Source organism: Camelus dromedarius, chromosome 5 (assembly GCF_036321535.1).
Source record: "Camelus dromedarius isolate mCamDro1 chromosome 5, mCamDro1.pat, whole genome shotgun sequence".
Lineage (NCBI taxonomy): Eukaryota > Metazoa > Chordata > Mammalia > Artiodactyla > Camelidae > Camelus > Camelus dromedarius.
Window position 1 is genome coordinate 8,361,784 of NC_087440.1, and position 20,809 is coordinate 8,382,592.

General features: G+C 44.7%; 1 protein-coding gene across 1 annotated transcript in view; it reads left to right on the plus strand.

Moving 5' to 3' along the window:
- MYO1E (myosin IE) overlaps window positions 1–20,809 on the plus strand; it is a 190,671-nt gene that overhangs the window by 58,776 nt on the left and 111,086 nt on the right. Inside the window, exon 2 of the mRNA XM_031452972.2 lies at window positions 17,143–17,286. Coding sequence (XP_031308832.2) covers window positions 17,143–17,286 — 144 coding nt within the window. The remainder of the gene's footprint in view (window positions 1–17,142; window positions 17,287–20,809) is intronic.

Genomic DNA, 20,809 nt, shown 5'->3' on the forward strand with positions numbered 1-20,809 from the left:
TTACAACAGGAGAAAAAAAAAAAAAGAAATTCTGCAGCGGAGAAATGGGACAGTACTTAATGAAGTGATAAAAATGAATTTCACCCACAAACATGATACACCTCCAGACAAAAAAATTTACTGGACTCGAATTCTAGCCCAGCATACAAAGCTGAATTTAATTATGAGGAAACATCACACAAACCCAAACTGTGGCAAATTCTATGAGAAAACTGGCCCGAATTCTTTAAAATGTCAACATCATAAAAGACAAAGGCAAGCTGAAAGGCTGTTACAAATTAAATGAAACTTAACAAATAGGAAAATTAAATGCAATATGTGATTCTGCACCAGGAAAAAAAAAATCTTATCAAAGGACATTATTGAGATAATTGATGAAATTGGAATATGGACCTAGATAAAAAGTAATTAACGTTACATTTCCTGAAGTTGTTTACTCTGGTTATATAAGAAAATTCCCTTCATAGGGAATACATGCCAAAGTATTAAGGAGTAAAAAAAGCATGTTGTATACAACCTATTTTTAAATGGTTTAGATTAAAAAAAAAAAACTATAGGGGGAAGGTATAGCTCAAAGTGTTAGAGCGGACGCTTAGCAGCAGGTGGTCCTGGGTTCAATCCCCAGTACCTCCACTAAAAATAAATAAACCTAATTACCTCTCCTCCAAAAGAAAACTAAAAACAAAACAAAACAAAAAAACACAAACCCCCCCAAAAAACTGTATATAGAGAGTGAGACAGAAACAGAGGGGAAGGAAATGTGGCAAAATGTTACAAATTGGTAATAAGAATTCTTTTTTTTTTTAATTTTTCTGAAATGGTGAAATTGTTTCAAAATAAAAGGTTTTTTAAAACCGTACTTTTGCTATCCTACCATCAAAAACAAACAAACTGAACAATATACCCCATTGTCTCATGTACCCTGAAATGGATCAGCCATCAGCCAATAGGGCTGGAAAGAGACTTCCGGCCGCTTTCTGTCCCTCATCCTTAATCCTAAATCACATCGACCTCAGGCGGATGTGGATGATTCCTGCAGAGACACCCAGTGGCAGGTTCTACTCTATTTCAGGGGCACCTGGCCGGGGGACCGCTAGGCGAGGTCCTTCCCATCGTGGCCTCAGAGAGCCAAGAATTCTCTCAGCAGCAGTAACAGTGGCTGCAAATCGAGGTCAGTAGGAAAACAGATCTGTTTCGGGGTTGTCATGTTGCACACAAGGCGATGAGTGGACAGAAAAGAATGTCCCCCAGTGGAGGGACGGCCTGTGAACCCCAGGCCTGGTTCTACATATTCTTACGATGCCCAGCATAGAAAACAGGAAACATCAGTTAAAATGGGAAATCGCTGTGGGCTGAATTACTGTAATTCCTCGTCTTACTTAGAAGCTGGCACGGAGCAGGCCTTCATCCACAGCCTGACGTCTCCTGCCTTCCCATGCCTTGATCATTTTGCCCTTTCTTAAGGGTGGTGCATTACTAAGTGAAGAGGCTTTTAGGCTGGAATTGCTACCTTTAAGTACGCTTAGAAATTGTGTTTTTAAAGAGCTGTTTGTTTTTCTGTGTCTCTCAGTTAAAAGCAGCTTGGCTCAGCCTCTGCTTCTGGTTCCCTCCTCCTGCCCCCTCTTTCTTTCTAAGTAGGCGAGATCCAGCACACAGAGCGACTCACAGCCCGGCTTAATAACAACCCAGCAATAAATGACACAGCCATTATCATGCTAGACGGATAAACAGAGGGACATTCCCCCACACGGGTGAGCCCAACCGGAAATTTGCTTTTCAGTCCTCCCCGCATCTCCACCACTCCTTTGGGGTCCTCGAAAGTATCAGGGAAATCTTGGCAGCCTGTCCAAGCTGTAAAATGGAGCTGATGATTCCTGCTCCCTGCCTGCCTGGCTGAGTTGCTTTAGGACTCTCAGGGGATGGTGAGCAGCTAGGTAGTGAGCTGCAGGAACCAATATACAAATGAGAGATGGTGTTATTTCTCTTACTGGACGGGGATCTGACTGAAGTAGTTTGGGCCCCTTCCCTCTGGAAGGAAGACAGTTTTTCTTTGTGACCTGGGCTGCACCCTCGGATGAGGAGTCCTTCTTGGCTGCCTGTTTCCTGTCTCCAGTGCCAAGTGCCCAGCCTGCCCTCCCGGCCTTCCCTTGGCCGCCTGTGTTTTTCCTGTCTCTCTGTTCAGTCTGTTTTCTGCCCCATCTGTGAGAAAGTAAGCTTGATGACAGCCGGAGTCTTGTCCTTTGGTCTGCAAGTGTTACTCCAGTGCCTGGAACAGCATTTGGTTCCTTGATAGTCATGCAACTATTGGAATGAATGAATGAATGAGTGAACGAACGAACAGGAGAGATTTCCCATCCTCGGTTTTCATATCCCATGTTGGCTCCCTGTTCTGCACAGTCTTGCTCATGCCCCTGGCGAGAACTCTTAGTAGCCAGTGGTGGATTCCTGGCCCATTTCTTGCTCCTAAGCTCCAGAGCTCCAGATCCAAATGCCCAGTGCCTACGTGGAGAAGCTCAAAACAGAAGGGATTATGGGGAACTGTATCGAATATCTTGTAATGGCCTATAATGAAAAAGAATACGAAAAACAATATACACATGTATAACTGAATCACTGCGCTGTATGCCAGAAACTAACACAACATTAAAAAAAAAAACTAACACAACATTGCAAATAATTATACTTCAATAAAAATAAATAAATAATAACATTAAAAGAAGGGAAGGGATTATGAGTGTAGATTCTTGGAAGCAGAACATTCGTTCACTGGTATTGATCTGGGGCAGTGATGTGACTTCCTTGTGCTAGTGTGTTTCTGCCTCCTGCAAATAGGGATTGATAATTGTGTTGACCTTACAGGTTTGCTGAGACAATTAGATGAGTTCGTATTATGTAACGGGCTTAGATGGTTGCTTGGTACAGAGTGAGCCCTCAGTGGAGTTCCCTGGATGGGGGTTTCATTCTAGCGTAGTGTTCCATCTGGTAAATTGGGGTGATTGCCTTTTCTTCTGCTTGTCTTCAACATGGTGGGTGAACTAGGGGGGCCCACCTTGGTCTGCAAACTGCCACTCTCCCCCCCACCACGCTTGGGGGGAGAGACCCCGGCTGATACTGTGCAGGTTCACTTCTCAAGCTCCGGCTTCTAGAAATTCAGCCCCTTCTCAGGCTGTGTGGATGATTTAGGCAGCAGGTAGTGGGTTACGTCCAGGTAAGAAAAGACCCCCTAATGGGGAGGCCCGGCTCCTGGTGCGGCCTCAGTTGTAACTGTGGTCCTGTCACAATTCAGTTGGGATTTTCATCGCCCTGGTCAGGAAAGTCATGGTGAAGGTTACTACAGCAACCTTCACTCTGCTCTGGAAAGCATATTGCTTACAATGGGGCCTTTCAGTGGCTGGGCCCCTGGAGCTGGGCAGTGATTCGGTCTATTCAGAACACAATGGGGCAAAACAGAATGGAAAGGAACCACACATTGTTTCAGGCCCCTGTGGCCATCTGCAGCCTTGCCTGCTGTTGTCCACCCTGGTGCCTAACTTCAGTTTTGTTACTTCCGTATTACACTTAATTCCACAATGCACATGCCTGCCAGTTGGAGTGCATTTTACGGAAGCTTAAATAATAGTGACAGTTCTAGAGGGGAGTACAAACTCAGCCAGAATGCGCTACAGAGATACCTTTGAGAAAAGGTGGTGTAGGCTTTTGGTTTAGAGGCAACGGAGGCATAAAGTGGGTATGTTTAAAAATATTCAAACCACTCTTCAGAATTGATCAATTTGCCTTGGACTTCTCTCAAACAACCACAGATTTTTTTTTTTTTAAGGGAGGAAATTTTAAATGACAAAAAAATAAAATAAAATCACCCTTGCCTTTGTTCACAGCCACTCAAAGCAAACCCACCCACCAAACAGAATTCATCCACGGATAGCAAATGGTGGGCTCCCTGACATTTTTTTTAAAACTAGGGAATGTTACCTAGGTTTTTCAAAGCTGAATTTAACTTTGAAGCCTGTGATCTGTAGTTACACCAAGCAAAAGAGCCGTGGTTTCTTTAGAATGAAAGTTGGAAGAAAACTTTTTTCTTATTTAATTTTTTTTCCCTTTAGAGCATTTATGGTATTTTATTTTATTTATTCACACGGCTTGTCCTGTGATCAAACGGCTTTTCTTTGTTGTATGTTTATATCTCTAGGGTTGGTTCATGTCCTTCCCTTCTTTAATGTTTCCCGCATGTTTAATTTAAATCATTGGCCTTTTATCTCTCTAAGGATCTCAAGCTCTTTCTGTCTTTTCTAACCTTTGTACTCTTCTGGCTGCACCGAATTTAAAAAAAAAATTGAAATGAGCTTTTCTTTTCAGTGCGAAGCTAGCAGCTACTTTTGTATCTTAAACCCAGCCAACCGCCATCAAGCAAAGGGTGATTCCATTTTGCTTTTGATTCCAGTGAACCTTAATCGACGTGTGGTCACTCCCAGGTATCTCTGGGTGTTGACTGTTTGATCAGTAAGTAATACTGTGCTTTTGGCCCCACTCCCAGGAAGAGAAGGGGTCACAGCCAGGGAGACTGTAGATATGGAGAGTATCAGAGCTGCTAGAGTTACATCTCATAGTTTGGATCTCAGGTTCGGGTAGAAAAGGGGACTTTTGTGCATTTGGGAGCGGAGTTTAGTACAAATCCTTTCAGCAGTTTTGCAGCCAGAAATCATGCAAATGTTTTTGCAAATCCACTTGTGGTCTTGCTGGCAGTTTTTGAGCGCAGACCTCTTTGTGAGGTGGTGACATTGACATCTACTTTCTGTTCCCTGTCCTGCCCCAGAGTGGGCACCACTGTTTTCTACATAAGCAGTCGGGCACAGTCTCTACCTGACGCAGAGAGCCGTTCTCGCCGTAGGTCTCAATTCTTGCATAAAGCGATTTCTGTTACTACTGCTTCGGGATCGTGGGTGTGTCAGTCCCAGCCCCCTTGAGTCTCATTCCTGTCCCCTACGAGGAGGACCAGAGTTCGCCCCCGACTGTGGACTCTGCAGGGCTGACGGCGGCCTGCAGTTTGGCCTTAGAAGTTCTGCCACAAGTCCCTCCTCCAGCGGACTGCTAAGTGGGACTGTTGTGGCAAAGCATGTCTGTCTTGCCCGGTTTGTCCCAGCGAGGACTTCTGTGAGGTTATTTTTAACAGATTTGAGTGTCCTTATTGTGCCGAGAGGCGGAGGCACCTTTGGCACAAAGGGAAACCATCGTCTGTTCCCCAGAGAACTTTGGATGCGATGCCTGCACGCACTGAATTGAAGACCAGGGTGTGGGGCTCTGGCCTCGAGGCTGGCCGTGAGGAGTCCTTTGAAGGCAGAGAGGCCCCATGTCTCGGGGTGGCTCCGCCCGCCGGGTCTCTCCATGTCACTGAGGCTTCTCCCGGCATCCGTGTTCTTTGTACGAGTCAGTCCTGTCTGTGCCTCAGCTGCCCCTGTTGAGAGAGGCAATCTCTGTTCCAGAGCCAAAGTGCTGCCTTTGAAACCTAACTCTCTCTCTCTCTTTTTTTTTTTTAAATGAAGGTACTGGGGATTGAACCCAGGGCCTCTACCACTGAGCTCTGCCCTCCCTGCCACCCCCTACCCTCAAGTCTCGCTCTCAGAGAATGGTTCCCCTGAGACATTTTCACAGAGTGGGGAATCCTTTTTGTTTGTCATCCACCATGGCCTCGATGTAAACAGAGTGACTCCATGACTTTCTCTGGTCAATCTTTTCATCTGTTCCCCGGCGTTCAGAGTACCTCCCTGGTCCTATAGTTCTTTTGATACCAAATGAAACAAAGCATCTAACATAGTGTTCGGCACATAGTAGGTGCTCAAGAAAAGCCGTGCCCACTCCCTGCTCCCTAAACCCTGTGGCCCCACCTCTAAATGACATGGGTTGCCTTTTCACTGCTGTATTGTAATTCACAGAACACAGTGAGCAATCACCAAAGCTGTCTTGGGGTTTTTTTTGTTTTAAATGGAGTTGTGAACTTTAAGCTGCTGTGACCCACCCATGCCCCATAATCACATCAGACATGGTTAGCTTGTGTTTTGTTTTCAATTTTAGTGATTCTGGCAGCAGAAAGTCACTATTGGAAGGAGCCCCATGGAATACTACAGCCAGAGATCTCTAGTCAGATTACAGTTTTCCAATTTCTGCAGGCATTTACCCTCATCTTCTGGAGATTACCTGCCTCCTTTCCCTACTTGTTTCTGATTTTTTAAGCCAATGCCTTGACATTTTTTCCCCTACAAACAGAGGGCTGTATCTTGGGTGGAAGGTAAGGGGTTCTAGGAAAGTGGTCCCCCAAGTGTGGAGTCTGTGCACCTTTGTGTGGAGGATAACCCACTGGAAAGCAGATATTAAAACTTCTGTTCACATTTACTTTAATATTAAAAACTAAGAAGAAATTAAGCTCTTCAAATATTTACTATTTGGATGGACACCAGTGCCCTGATGCAATCTGACTGCTGGAAGGTCACGGTTCACAAATGATCATGTTTATTATTTGAGAAATTTAAAATATTTAAATGCCTAGACTCCTTTGATTGTTCTCAGAATTTCTGTGGATGATCCAAACTTTTGCTATGTACAGGTTTGCTTGGGAGGGGCTGCACGGTGCTGGACTGGGAGCTGGAAAACCTGAGTTCTAGTCCTGGTTCTGCTGCTAAGGGGCTGAAACCATGGACACATTAGCTCTCTGGGGCTCAGATCCCTCACCTGTGCAGTAAGAGCTTTGGGCTGGTGGGCGAACAGGCGAAGGCCCTCTCCAGCTATAAACTTTTAGGATTCTGAATGTAAATATAGAAGTATTGTGCCCCTTCCTTACCCCTCATCCTTTGTGGATTGTTTAAACACCTTTGCTTTTTTGCCTGTAAGGCATCCGTCTGTGACTCGTGGTCCTCACTCTGCTTCGTCACAGCCTTCCTTTTTGCTCAGCCTGTTAAGTTCCCTATGTGTCTTCTCTGCAGTGACTGTCTTTCTTCTACTCTGCCGCAGTGGATCCCTGTTCTCAGAGAATCCTGGGTTCAGATATCTTACATGTTATGTGATGACGCGTCACTGGGGCATTGTGAAACTTTGAGGCCCGTATTTTTTTTTTATTGCATCCTGTCTCTGCTGTTACCTTAGCCAGATGAGATGACAGTATTCTTTCTTGAAACATCAGATACGCAATCAGAGCACTATTTCTGGCTATCAGTGTTCCCAGTTCACTTATTACTATTAACAACAACTTTGCTTAGCACTTAGAGTGGGCCAGACAGTGTAACAGGAACTCTCCATGCCTGATCTTATGTAACACCCTCAAAAGCCCTGAGTGGTAGATACTGCTTTCATCCCCATTTTACAGAAAAAGAAACTGAGGTGTAGAGATTGGAATCCTTGCAATGCCATTTTTACTAAATGCCCTTGAACCATTTAGCTTCCTTAAGAGTCTTTTCAGTTGTAGTACTAAGACAGCTGTTGAGAACCCCTTGCACTCAGAGAGAAGGGGCTGCTCTCTCCCTCTGCCTAACCTCTCTTTACCTTCCTGTACAATTTTTGTATTTAAAAAATCTGGATTTGCTTGCAGTTGAACTTTGGTAAGGATTTACATTGGTCAGTGGATGTCCAAGTCTACTTATTAGTGGCCTCTGTCAACCCTGGAAGAACACAGTGACGAGGGTCTCGGGTAAATTCACAGTGAAGCCGCGCTGATCTCCCAAATTGGTTTTTCTTTTTGTCTTTGTAAATGCACCCCTAGAACTTGCTTTTTGAACTGAGGAGGGTGGGTGCACCGCAGGTAGTTGGTAAGAGCCCCTTGGAAATCCCGTAGGCACAGGAAACAGAAATACAAGACTTATGGTCTTTGCTCCTTGCTGCGCAGGTGCCCACGCCCGTCCCCACCCAAGCCCATCTCCGCCCGCGCACCTCCGTGCTGGCCTGGCCTTCTGTGGTGCAGGTGTGGCTTCTGAGAGATAAGCTGATAACGGGACAGGCCTGCTTTCCTGTCTGCCCTAGGGCTTTTAATTGAATTAACGTGCTGATACGTGATTCTCTCCACCCACTTCTAACTTCCTGTAGCCCAACCTCTTTTTTTTTTTTTTTTTGTTCCATTCCTGAAGTCCAAGGTATGTATGCATCATGAGAAGACATGACAAGCTGGGTCCTGTGTCCTCCACTGGGCCATGAGAGGGATGAGAGGTGGGCCCGGTGTTGATCTTCACAGCTGGAGCTGCCCTGGGCCTTCAGGACCCTTGTGACACCGATCCGCAGTGCCCATTGGGGGTGCTCTGGTGTCATCTCCCCCTGAGATGTGCCCATAGAACCCTCCTCTCTGTCGCCCTGTGAGCAAGCCTCTCTGCCTCCCCAGATCTCTCTCCCCAGATGTCTGGTCTGTACCCTAAAAGCTGTTAGACCTTTTGGCTCCATTTTGCCCCTAGAAGAGCGTGGCGTCTGTGTGCTGTAGATCAGGCCAGATCAAGCAAGCAGAGGTCCAGATGTGCCCTCACCAACAGCAGGAGACGGTGTGGAAGGCATTTCTTACTTCTGACCTTGCTGCTTGTGGGGTGCCCTCCACCCCTGAGCTTGGCTTTTATCCTGGACTCAGTACCCCCATGGCTAATCTGTGACAAGGGCTGCCCATACCCCGAGACACCCCAATCACATTCCAGACCCTTCTCCCCACCCAGCACATCCTGAAACACATCCTGAGTTTTCTTGTGCAGATATGCCCAAAGTTCATTTTTCAGAAATATTAAATTATATTTGGAAAAAAAAATACATCAAACGAGTTGATTATCTTGTGTTGTCGTACCTCCGCCATTTTGCATGACATAAATAATGCATATTTTGCAATCAGTATAGAAAGATGCTGTGAAGGACAGTACATCCTGGAAGGCTGCTTTTACTCAGATTGACATCAACTCTGCTGCAGTCCAAGTCTTTACATATTTTTCTTTTTCCTCAAAATATTGTTTAAATTAGAATTTATTCCATGCTACAGAGTAATTGTTCCTTTTAAGCAGAATTGCTCAATGACCTCCCTGTTGTTACTTCCATTTCAGTTAATAATATGAATCAGAGTTAGCAGTGCTGGTATTTCTGCCTGGTCTGCCCGTATCGTTACCTTGGCTTCTTACTTCAAATCAAGAAATTTACTGAGCAGCGGACATTGCTTCAGGGGCTGTAATTTTCAAATCAAAGATCAGGACGTGTAGTCTGATAGGATTTTGTTTTCTTGATTTATGAGTCTATGAATAAAGTCCCGTCAGTAGTGATGCAAAACCTAAATCCCATTTACATGTGTATTAATAGACTGCCTTAATTGTGAAGCGTAAAATTACATGAAGTGGACCTTGCCCAAGGTCACAGAGGTAGGGCCCATACTTGAATCCAAATCTGCTGATTCTAATCAGTTACTAGATTACTAGATCGTATTCTCCAACCTTTATGCTGGAAAGCACAGGCGACGACTGGGAGGTCCCTGAAGGGATCGATCAGTGCCTGACATGGTGTCCGGCCAGCAGAGCTGCAGCTGAAAAGACAGACACTGACATCAATCAGCGTGACTTGTCTTCATTTGTTTGATTAAATTATAGATGGAAACAGAAGTAAAATGAGCACTTGTCGTATAAAGGGATTTCAACCATTTGATTCATTTTGTTCAGGAGCTTGAAATGTCTTCACCCTGTGGTTAAAATTAGACTGTTTTCCTTACCTGGATGCTGGTGGACAATTAAGAGGAGAAAAGAGGAGAACATCTTTTCCCGTTGATCTCCTGGACTGGGGGCAATAGACAGCTTTAGAAACTTCTTTCTTCCTTGGGGCAGACTCTGGATATAGGACCCCCATTTCCCCCACAGACAGCTGCCACAGTGAGATACACCTTGTTCTGAGATGAGCCAAATTGCCCGGAATTCATCAGCCTGACTGCTACTCATTGGGCATGACCATGTGCCCGGCATTGCCCCGCCTGCTGGGGACGTGTCCCCAGGGGGCAGACGTGAGCCCAAGGCCATGTAGAGCCAGACTGCTCGCTCTGTGGGCTCCTCTGTGCTGGACTTTGCACAAGGTACCCCACGTCCCAGTAAATACAAGTATCTGCTTTGTGCTGTTGGGCAGATAAAAGAAGTTGATACGCGGCAAGTAGTCAACATGCGATAAAGCAGTGACTGTTAACTTTATAATTCTTGCTGTTTCCAGCACTGACCTCCTTACAGGAGGCAGTAGGTATAACCGTTAAGTGCAAAGAGTTGAGAGCCCGTTGGCCTGGGTTTGAAGCCCAGCTGCTGGGGGTGGGCATGTCACTCAACTTCTCTGGGCCTGCCTGGTAAATTGGTGAGGATTAAATAAATTATCTTGTATAAATGTTCAGAACGCTGCTGGTATGTAATGAGAATTAGCTGTTGTGTGCCGCAGGGGAGAGAGCCACTACCCCAGATTTCCTAGAGATTCAGAGGGAAAAGGACGGAGCAGTGTCTATGAGTCTCGTAGGAAGTGCTTCCCCAGGGAGAATAAATTGCAGATGCTTGAGGGAGAATTTCCTGGACAGCCTCAAGGCAAGCCCTCTCCCGGGGGACTCATTCAATGTCCCACGTGTGGCTGGGAGGGTTTTCTGAGGCGACAGGACTGGAGGAGGGCTCTTGGGACCCCTGATGGGAAGTGCGGGGATTTGGGACACGAATAGAGAGCAGTTTCTACTTGTGAAAACATAACCATGGCCTCACAACTGCTATCTGAAGGGGAATCTGGTCTTGCCTTGTGAGATTTTTGACAGTAGAGAAAAATACTTCTGGGAAATAGAAGTCATTTAAATTCCCAGTGGCTAGACTTGAAATTGGTGGGAACCGGCCCAGGAGAGAGTGGCAGAGGGTCCTCACAATGGACAGGGCACCACGGTGGACGGTGAGGTCGATATGTACAGCTCCATGTTGTGTATTTTAAATCATATCTCTTCATTATCATTTTAACACACTGAAGAAATAAAACTGGTGGTTTTATGGAGATGGTTGTTCAGGAGTTAGTCAAATTAAAAAGGACAGTTTATGCAAAAATTTGAAGATAGGTCTGGCAGAACTTGGGTGAAGGGAAGTTGTAAAAGTAGTTGAAAATGAGGTTTAGGAGACACTGGAGTAGAGTGTATGTGAATAAAGGCCAGAGTTCATTGTAATCCCCTGGGGTGGACACATCCCCCCTGGGCGGTGGTGGTGGTAGAGGTGGGGGCACCCTCCGGCTTCAGTGGTCTTAATACTGAAGGAACTTTCCGATGGAAGGAGATGCACATTGAACATGCCTTCACAAATTGAAGAGGAAATTCCCTTGCTCTGCCGAGTTGTGGTCTGCTGTGGGCAGCTTGCTGTGGGCAGCTTGCTGTGAGCTGCTTGTCGGCCAGGACACTCACTCTCATGCTGTTTGGGAAGGGGGCGAGGGCAGCAGGTACAGAAATGATCACAGCACAGCCTCTAGAACTGGGCAATCATCAGCCCCACCAGCGAAACCTCTGTACAACTCCTGAGGTGATAGTAACGCACAGCATGCTGCTTCCAGAATAACTGAAATCTTCATAATATCTTTGATGATATTAAACAATGACTTACATTTGTAAAGTGCGTAGGACAGGGCCTGGCCTCTCGTAAGTGTTCTGTGTCTTAATTCATCAAGCCCAAGGTGCTACTCGTTGTCAGGTATGCTGTGGCACAGCATGGATGATAAGACAGACACATCCTAATTTCAGAATGTTCAGTGTGAAGAAAGGTGCGTCTTCAGGGAATTATGTTCAATATCTTGCAGTAACCTATAAAGAAAAAGAATATGAAATAAATATGTTTGTGTATGACTGAAACATTGTGCTGTACACCAGAAATTGACACATTGTAACTGACTATACTTCAATCAAAAAAAAAAAAAAAAGAGAAAGTAGAAGTCATCCTTCTCCCTAGAGTCCAGGCTTTCTCCCCAATGGAACCTTGTGAATCTTTCAAAAAAAAAAAAAAGCCAATTAAAACATGTCTTTTTAAAAACTGAGACAAATGCGATCATTCAAGATTTAATCCACAAATCAATTGCTATGTTCCCGAAGCCGTGGATCTGGAAGATCTTTCCACGTCAGCACAAGTGGATTCCTTTTAATGACAGCGTAGACCCTCCTTTTTGCAGAGTGGGCTATGTTCTAATCAGTCGTAAACCGTGTGCCCAGTTTTCCCCCATTAGATTGTGCTACAGTGAACAACCTTGTACCTACATCTTGGCACACTTGGTAGGTCTTGAGATAAAGTCCTAGAATTAAAATTGATGGAGTGGGGAGGGTGTAGCTCAGTGGCAGAGTGTGTGCCCAGCATACACAATGTCCTGGGCTCAATCCCCTGTACTTCCACTAAAAATAAGTAACTAAAAACCCAATTACCTCCCCTCCCAAAACAAGACAACAACAATTGCTGGAGGAAAGAGGGTGTGAATTTTACTCCTGTTTAGTTAATGGTTTATATGTTGGTCTGTGTGACTGAAGTTTTGATTCCTGCCTCCACCGTTCCCTAGAGAAATCTAGAAGAGGCTGAGGGCATTTCTGGTCACCCCTCCCCCAGGCCCTGCCCAACAGTCTCTCGTGTTTACACAGCACTTTGATGGCCTCCCTTTTCTGGGTGTCTGAAGGGCGTTTGAAGGACTCCGGTTACCCAGCGTGTTGTCTCCTCCTTTCTCCTGGATGAACCAAAGAAGAAAAAGGCTCGGAGACACTGGTGAGAGTGCCTGCGGAGCCGGGCTGCGTGGGCAGGGCCGCCCTGGGGCCTCCTCGGGGAGCACAGGTTGGCTTTCAGGGGAGAACAGAGCCAGCCTTTGTGCACTGACTCACCTTTGCTCAGTCCCCACCTGGTAAACCCACGCCCATTCAGGACATCTGCCTTTTAAATCGGTCCAGGTTCTTCCTCCGCAGCAGGGACTCCTGTGTCCGGGTGCCGCCTCTTCAACGTGAGGCACACACCGGACCATTAGGTGGGTGTGGGCGTGGGCGTACCTCACTTTCTAGAACCTGCGTGTAAATCCGTGCTTTTTAATCAACTGAATCGTCATTAGAAAGTCAACGTGGATCCAAGAAAGGCTGTGCTCAATCCTTACACCGTGGGAATTATCTCCCTTGTAATTTGTAATCCCTTTCAGGGCTGAGAGTATCTTCTTCATTATCATCATTGTTGTGGGCATAATTAGCATCTCTTACCTGCCCATCAGCCGCTGCGTGCCGTCCTTTGTCCAGCTGTGCTTCAGTCATCAAGACCTGCTGGGAAATGAAATACCTTGCTGAGTGCCCCTACTTGTTGCAAACGTTACCATTTTTAGTGGAAAAACAAAAGGAACATACCCACCCACAAAGTCCACAGAAGAGAAGGAAGCTGAGTCTTGTTGAGGTGATAACCTGGTAAACTGGACCTTTGCCCTCTGAGGACAGTGGCCCGCCTCCGCACGGACGGGGAGGTCCCCGTCCCTCTGTTTCTCCTCCCAGCACGCGTGGCGGCCCGTCCTGCCCCTACCTTCCCAGTCGGGGGTGGAAGGAAGAAACAAAAGGGTCAGAGTCATTTGTCCCGGAAACATTGCTCAGGTCCCGGAAACATTGCTCAGCCTACTGTCCTAGAAGAATAACGCTTTCCCATGCTGCTCCCCACTTACTGCCCGTCAGTGGCTGTGTTCCAAGGAAGGCCTCCGGGCAAGTCACGCTATGATCAAACACTGTGGTCCCCTCTAGAAAAACAGAGCAGCTCTTCTTTTTCACTGTGGGGGACTTTTAAGCTTCCCTGGGCTGGGATGAGAGCCTGTGCGTTCGTATTTGGTTTCCAGCTTCCCTGATCCAGCTCTCACCTGTGCTGGCACTGCCCGGGCCAGCCCAGCTTTCATTCATTTAGCTGTCAGTGGGTTCTGCCCTTGTCCTCGGCACCCTGGGTGGGTCAGCCTTCCCCCAAAGGCTCAAATTGTTCCCAGCCTTACCCCTACCTTCACTCCTTCCCTTTACCTCAACTGAATTGGTGAAAGGCATAGTAAGTATGGGGGTTAATAAAGACAAGCTACAAGACCTTGGGCAATTTACTTTAAAAAATCAGCAGAAGGAGATGATAATATACAGTATGGGGATGATTGTGAAGATTGAGTGAGTTCACATATATAACTATAATTGCCTGGGGTAAAGTGTGGGAGAGAGAGAGGTTGGTGACCAGCTGGATATACAAAATATGTCAAGTGAAAAATAGCTCCAGTGTTTTTTTAGTGTTTGATGCTAAGAGAAGGTGGTCATTATCAAAGATGTACGGTCCTCCCTCCATGTCTGCTGGGGATTGTTTCCAGGACCACCACGGATACCAAAATCCCTGGATGCTCAAGTCTGTTCTATAAAATGGCATCCTACTGTTGACCCTCCTTAGCTGCAGTCCATGGTGGGTTGAATCTGTGGATGCAGCCAACTGTTTGTCTTTTTAATGACAAATTTGGTGTTGGAAACGGTCTGTCATTCTGTTGCCATTTAAACTTACCAGGTGGAAATACCCAGTAGGTCACTAGGGAGACAGTGTGAAGAAACCATGGTGTTTGGTTGAGTTTATAATCATAGACTTTTGTTCATGTCTTGCCTTTGCTGCTTCCTGTTTGGAACATCTGTTTCCTTGCATGTCGTCTGGGCATGTTAACCCCTCTCTCGTAGGGTTGTTTGGAATAGCAGAAGGAGTGACCGCCTCCAATCAAATGGTTCATTGCCTTACTTACAGTAACTGTCAATCATACTATTGGTCCTTTATCTTCTTGCAGATAGAAGTCTGGAGACCCACCCAGGGATGGGACTCTTTAGTGCAGAGGGATATTTGAGACCATGAGAATCAATGAACTTCACAAGGAGCCCTGTTTTACTGGGGTGGGTGGGGGGGGTGTGGGTAACTGCCAATAGAAAGAGGACATTACCTCTGAGATGGGGCGAGCAGTAACTCATCACTCTGGATTGAGAGAAGAAACGGTTGGATTGGACACCAAGACCTACTTGGGTTACCTAGAGAAGGCATTTCTGGGGATCAGTACAAACAAACACACTGTGACACAGAGCTCCTCCACTTCTTGTACTTTGCAGACGTTAAATAACAGCTTCTTAATGGTCCTTTGGTTTTGTTCAACCGTGCTTACGTTTTTAAAGAGAAAATAACATTTTTGGCCTCTTAAGTAGATGGATACTTATTGGGGTTAAAAGCAAATAAACAAACAAGTAAACAAACACATCTACTGGTTAGTTGCTCTAGGACCTTAGTTTTGCATCCAGAGTAATTTGCATAGAAAGAATATTCAAGCTGGAAAAGGAGGGAGGGTGGAGGAGGGGAGGAGGCTCCAGGAATCTTTCCCTGGTTGGAAATCGAGTCGATTGAGATCCAGTGAGTCATGCTGTGGCCAGTGCTTTTCTCTCTTTCTGTTTTGCCCCAAGAGGAAGGAGGAGTGGTGAGGTTTGAGGTAATTTTGTAGAACTGATGCCGCATGTGGTTCTGAGAAAGTCAAATATATCATATAAACCGTTTCCCTCTGCAAGGCAGCACTCGTGGGTGGCAAGCTTTCCAGAACCCTCTTCTGGAGCGTGGACACATGGCACTTTTCCTATGGTGGCCCCTTCCTTGGCTGGTTTTTAATAAGGGATTTTCCCAGAGCCTCTTAGAATTTGCTGATATTAAAGGACCCTTATTGCCTGCAGCATTAAATAATTTTTCAAAATGAAATTTAAAATGTTTATCTTGTTTCCTTCCACCTCCCCTTTCTATCAAAGGGCCCATTACCTTTTCTCATTCTTAGTTTTGACGTTTGAGCAGGTGGCCTTTCTAGATATGCTTATTCAGAATTTTTTTCTCCTTTTTTCCAAACTCCCCCCAAAAGTGATCTCCTGAGAAGGAGGCAGGAGCCGAGTCTTGCTTAGTTCAGTGCCCACCACACTTGCCCAGCGTGTGACACTGGATGCACAAAGGGTCTGAAGGGAAGGGACAGTCTGATACCTTGCCATGCTTTGTTTGTCGTTATTTCATATGTATTGGCTTTTTTTTTTAGCCCTGTAAATGTAGATTATAATAAATACCCTTCCTTGCCTAGTCTTGTCTGGCAGATTCAAAATCTTTTAGATCCATTTCAAATGTCACCTTCTCCGGGAAGTTACTTCTGCCTCCCAGGACAGAGGAGTTTCTGCCCCCTCCCGGAACACCCATTTTACATGTGTTTACATACTGACTGTTGCTGATGCACAAATCGTGAATCATTTGGGTATCTAGGTCCTTCAACAGACCATGAGCTTCCCAAGTGCCGCCACTACAGCGCTCTCATCTGCCCCTAACCCTGGGGCTTAGCACATAGCTGAACACATGGGGGATTCCACTGCAGAGACGCCACGTGATGGCAAGCTCTCCGGCCCACAGGGGTGCTCAGAGGCTACCTCTGGTCTTAAGTTGTAACTTCAGCAAGGAGATGAAGGCCACAACTCCACTTACCCAAGGAGGCCGTGGGGCCAGATGAGGCCCTCCTGTCCATAGTATGTTCTGCGATTGTGTGTAGGCCACCCTGTCCATTTCTTTGTTAATACAGCAGGGATTGGCCATCAAACTGTAACTTATCTTTTGAATGTGAAAGGCCTATATTACACGGTCAGTGATAAGTTTATGGAGGGAAAGCAATTGAGCTGGCCTGAGGAATTGTGACAACATGACTGAGCCGTTGTGTGATACATACCCTTTAGCTTCTGAGTTCCATCGTATAATTTGCAAAACAGGTTTAGACCGTTTCTGTTTCATTGCTTATTTTACTTGTAAATTCTACCAAACAATAAGGTGGAAGGAATTATCCGAGCCCGTTGATCGTTTATTACGCTATACCCTAGATACTGTTGGGTGCTTTCATGTTATTTTATTTAATCCTTACAGCAACTCTGTGAAGTGTGTCTTATTTCTCCCATTTTACAGATGAGAAAAGAGGAAGCTTAAGTGACTCAATGCACTTAGATAACTTTCCCCCACTTCACGTGGTCTGTAGGTGGCAAAGGTGAAATCTGAATCCAGGTCTGTTGATAGCAACGCTCCTTCTCATTTGATGTAAGGGATATTTGGGAACTTAGTCACATTTTTTTTTCCCCTCAAAAGAAACCATCCTAATAATTGTGTTTCACGTTCACAGGGAAGCAAAGGTGCCTACCGGTACCACTGGCAGAGTCACAATGTCAAGCAGAGTGGCGTGGATGACATGGTCCTGCTCTCCAAGATCACAGAGAACGCCATTGTGGAGAATCTAAAGAAGAGATACATGGACGACTACATTTTTGTATCCTTTATTGGTTTCTTTGGACAGTTCTAAGTGAGATGACATGTCCATGGTAAAATGGCTTAATTCCTAGCATAAGATCCATCTGAAATTCTGAACTGACACTATGTGCTCACATCATTGTTACTGTTTGAGAATGTCATTTTGTACTTTGTGTCCCTTGGTTTAGGCTGTGGGGAGGGCAAGGATGGTACTAGATTTTTTTCTTGGCATTTCACAAAATCACGATGCAGACAGTATTCCTCTCCTTCAGTCGGTGGCAGTATACCTTTGATGTGCTTTAACCGTATACATGGCATCTCAAACGGGTACTCTTCCTAGAGAAAGTCCAGGTCTGCAGAATTCTGTCGGCGGTGGCTCCCTAATTGCAAAGCAGAGACGGTTAAGTCCAGACCTAAAAGGTTTAAAAGAGATTGCTGCGTGCAAAAAATATGCCATTTTGCCAGTTTTTCTGCATTCTTCTATTTATTGAAGGCAACATCAGAAGTGAAGACCAACTATTGACAATGCCCGCCGTTTTTGAGTTGATCTTTATGTTTCAATGTTAGATTGCCAAATTTTGTCTTTTTTTTTTTTTTTTTGGTAGGCCTTTGAGAAATTCAGAATGGAAATTTGATTCAAATGTGTGTTGACTTCATTATAAACAGAGAACTGTGATATTTGCCTAGGTTCCTACCAGATTGAGGAGTTATGTTTGGTGCTACCATGTAAAGATCTTTTAGTAGAATTATTGTAGAGTTGATCATAGATAAGCAAGGATCTGTGAAAAAAAATCTGTATAGTAGTACCAGAAAGTTTAGCCACGATGCTCTTGGTGACTTCTGAATATGTGGTGTCATTGATGATCTTTAAAAGTGGAGCCTTTGCAACTGTTGTAACGTACATTTTAGAGTTTAACCCCCAAACCTTGGGGAGGTGTAGTTTTCACATCTATAGCTTCTGTTTACTATTTACACCACTCCTTTGATTATTAGGTAAAGGCACCCATGCCTGTTCAGCAATACTTTTGCAATGGCTGCCTGGCTCATCACTGGTGAGGAGGGAGTTCAACCCACCAGGTCTTTATACAAATTAGCATTATTCCAAGGCACTTGGATGCTTCTAACCAATATTGTGCTGTTTCCTATTTACCATAGGAAATTTTTACCAACTATCTGGGTAGTTAAATCCCTAACCCCCTGCTTTCTTGGCATTAATGGGTATATTTGGATTTATTGGCCACATTGTAATGGCATCTTGACAGGTGTGGGAGCCCAGCACCTGCTGACACAATCCTGCCCACCGCAGGATTTTATTGGAGGAACACAGCAGTGCTTGTGGGTTTACTTTATTGTCTGTGGTCGCTTTCGTGCTACAGTGGTGGAGTTGAGTACTTGCAACAGTCCATACGATCTGCAAAGCCTAAAATAATTATTCTGACCCTTTACCAAAAAATGTCGCTGATTCCTTGATACCTTTCTTTCATTGTATGGAAGTAGTTGTCAGTTTTCATTTTATCTGGTCCAGAAATTGAAATAGGCTCACTGTATCTGTCTGGGCTTGCCATCATTAAAACGTTTTCATCACTTTTGTGTGCAAGACCCATGGCACATGGAAGCTGGCAGATGATGGGCTGGAAAAAGCTGGTGCAGGTTATAGATCTGAACGGCCTCGCCTTGAACCTTACTCTGCAGGAGCTGGGTGACCTTAACACAAGTTTCGTGATCTGTGTCCCTTGATTTCCTCACCTGTTAAATGGGAGTGATGATAAAATCTCCCATGTGAGGCTGTTGGAGGGTTAAATGAAGTGATGAATCCAGCAGTAAGCATTGGTTATCATTATAACACACTTAGGCAAGTGTATAAGTTCCTCCCGTATTTGTGAGTTACGTTCCAGAAATTCAGTTATAAAGTTGCTTATTGGACATTCAAATGCATTTTACCATAGAAATCATTTTAAGTGGAGGATTGGTTTATTGACAAGTTCATAAAAGGGTTATTTCCAATGAATGTAGTTGGACACGCTATTTATTGGGATGTTTTTAGAACGTGGGCTCAGCTTATTATATTATTTACAAGGGCATGGTTTTTGATCAGCTGGGTAAGAAAAAACAAACATCAGTGGTTGTCAGCAGTCAGTCCATCGTCAACCCAGACAGACTGACTGTTCCCATATAGAATGTTTATCCCTAAGACACCAGAAAACTCCTAAGAACAGGGACTGTATCTTACATATCTCTTAAAAAGCAGAGTTTAAAAACCACTTTAAAGCAATACATGTTCATTTAACATGATTTACAAAATGCAATCAACCAGCAAGGAGAACACTAAAACCCCTGGAATCCCACCACAGAAGGTTTGTTTTTAACCTCTTGTTGTATATTTTTCAGTTTAACCACATATAGACATACGGATGCATATATGTGCTTTCTTGTTAATTTTAGCTAAAACATGGCATCACCTTGCATTGTTTATTTCTTAGTTTCCTGCATAATTTTTGGCCTGGTGCATTGTATTAAGTGTTCATTCAAGATTTGTTGCCTCGGAAGACTTGCTTTTTATATTCAGCCAGCAGAATTTTAAAGTGACTCACATAGAGGGGGCTGATTCCCAGCCTTTGAATTCATGTCTTTGAATCAATGACTGACTAGTCGTGTGTTCTACCAGGAAAATGAGTTAGTTGACCACTAATAGACCTCGTGTTTTAGCAATCTCTGCCCACTCAGCGTATGAGAAACTCGGCATCAGTGTGCTTTCCGGCAATAGCACAGAGCAGCATCTGTTGGGTGTTTATGAAATAATACCAAGGATCTAACTGCAAATCTTTTGTTCTGATAAGTGATACAAGCCTCCTTTATCAGTTCAGTGCTAAAGGAATATTACTATGATAGAGTGCATTATTTTAAATGAGGTTCTCTTTCTCCTAAGCTTAATAGTTAAGAAGGGATTCGATTTTACATTAAGTTATAGAATTGCTCATTTTGCCTGTACTACATCTAATAACAGCACATTGTCTTGTACTGAAGGTCAGTATTTGGAACAATTGTTAATGCATTCAGGCTGACTTTCTTTGTTCCATGTTAGGAAAAAAAAAATCCACTTAGAAAATGCTAGCATTGTTAACCCATAAAAAACCACTTTTTCAGCTATTATCCCAAGGCCAGGAAGGTTTCATTTCCTGTCTGTTTTTCCTGAATGCCGCTGCACTTCCTACAATTACGTTCTAAAATACAGGAGGGAAACCTTGCAGTATTTATTCACTCTCTGCTTGGCGAGACGTCATTTATAGCCACTTGGCTGACAAAAATAGTTCCTGTACGAGGCACACCACACTCATTTGACCTAACTTTCTCCAAACTTGGTTTTACTCAAAGACCACACTCAAGTGTGCTTGGCATTTTCAGCCCTTGAATTAGGAGTTGAGACCTTTATGCCAGAACAACCAAAACTCAAGGCATAATCGGAACTCAAGGCAGCGCCATTGTTCCAAGTGAAGTTTGGCCCTCGGCAGTCAGTTAATGTTGGGGGGCAGAGGAGGGCGGGG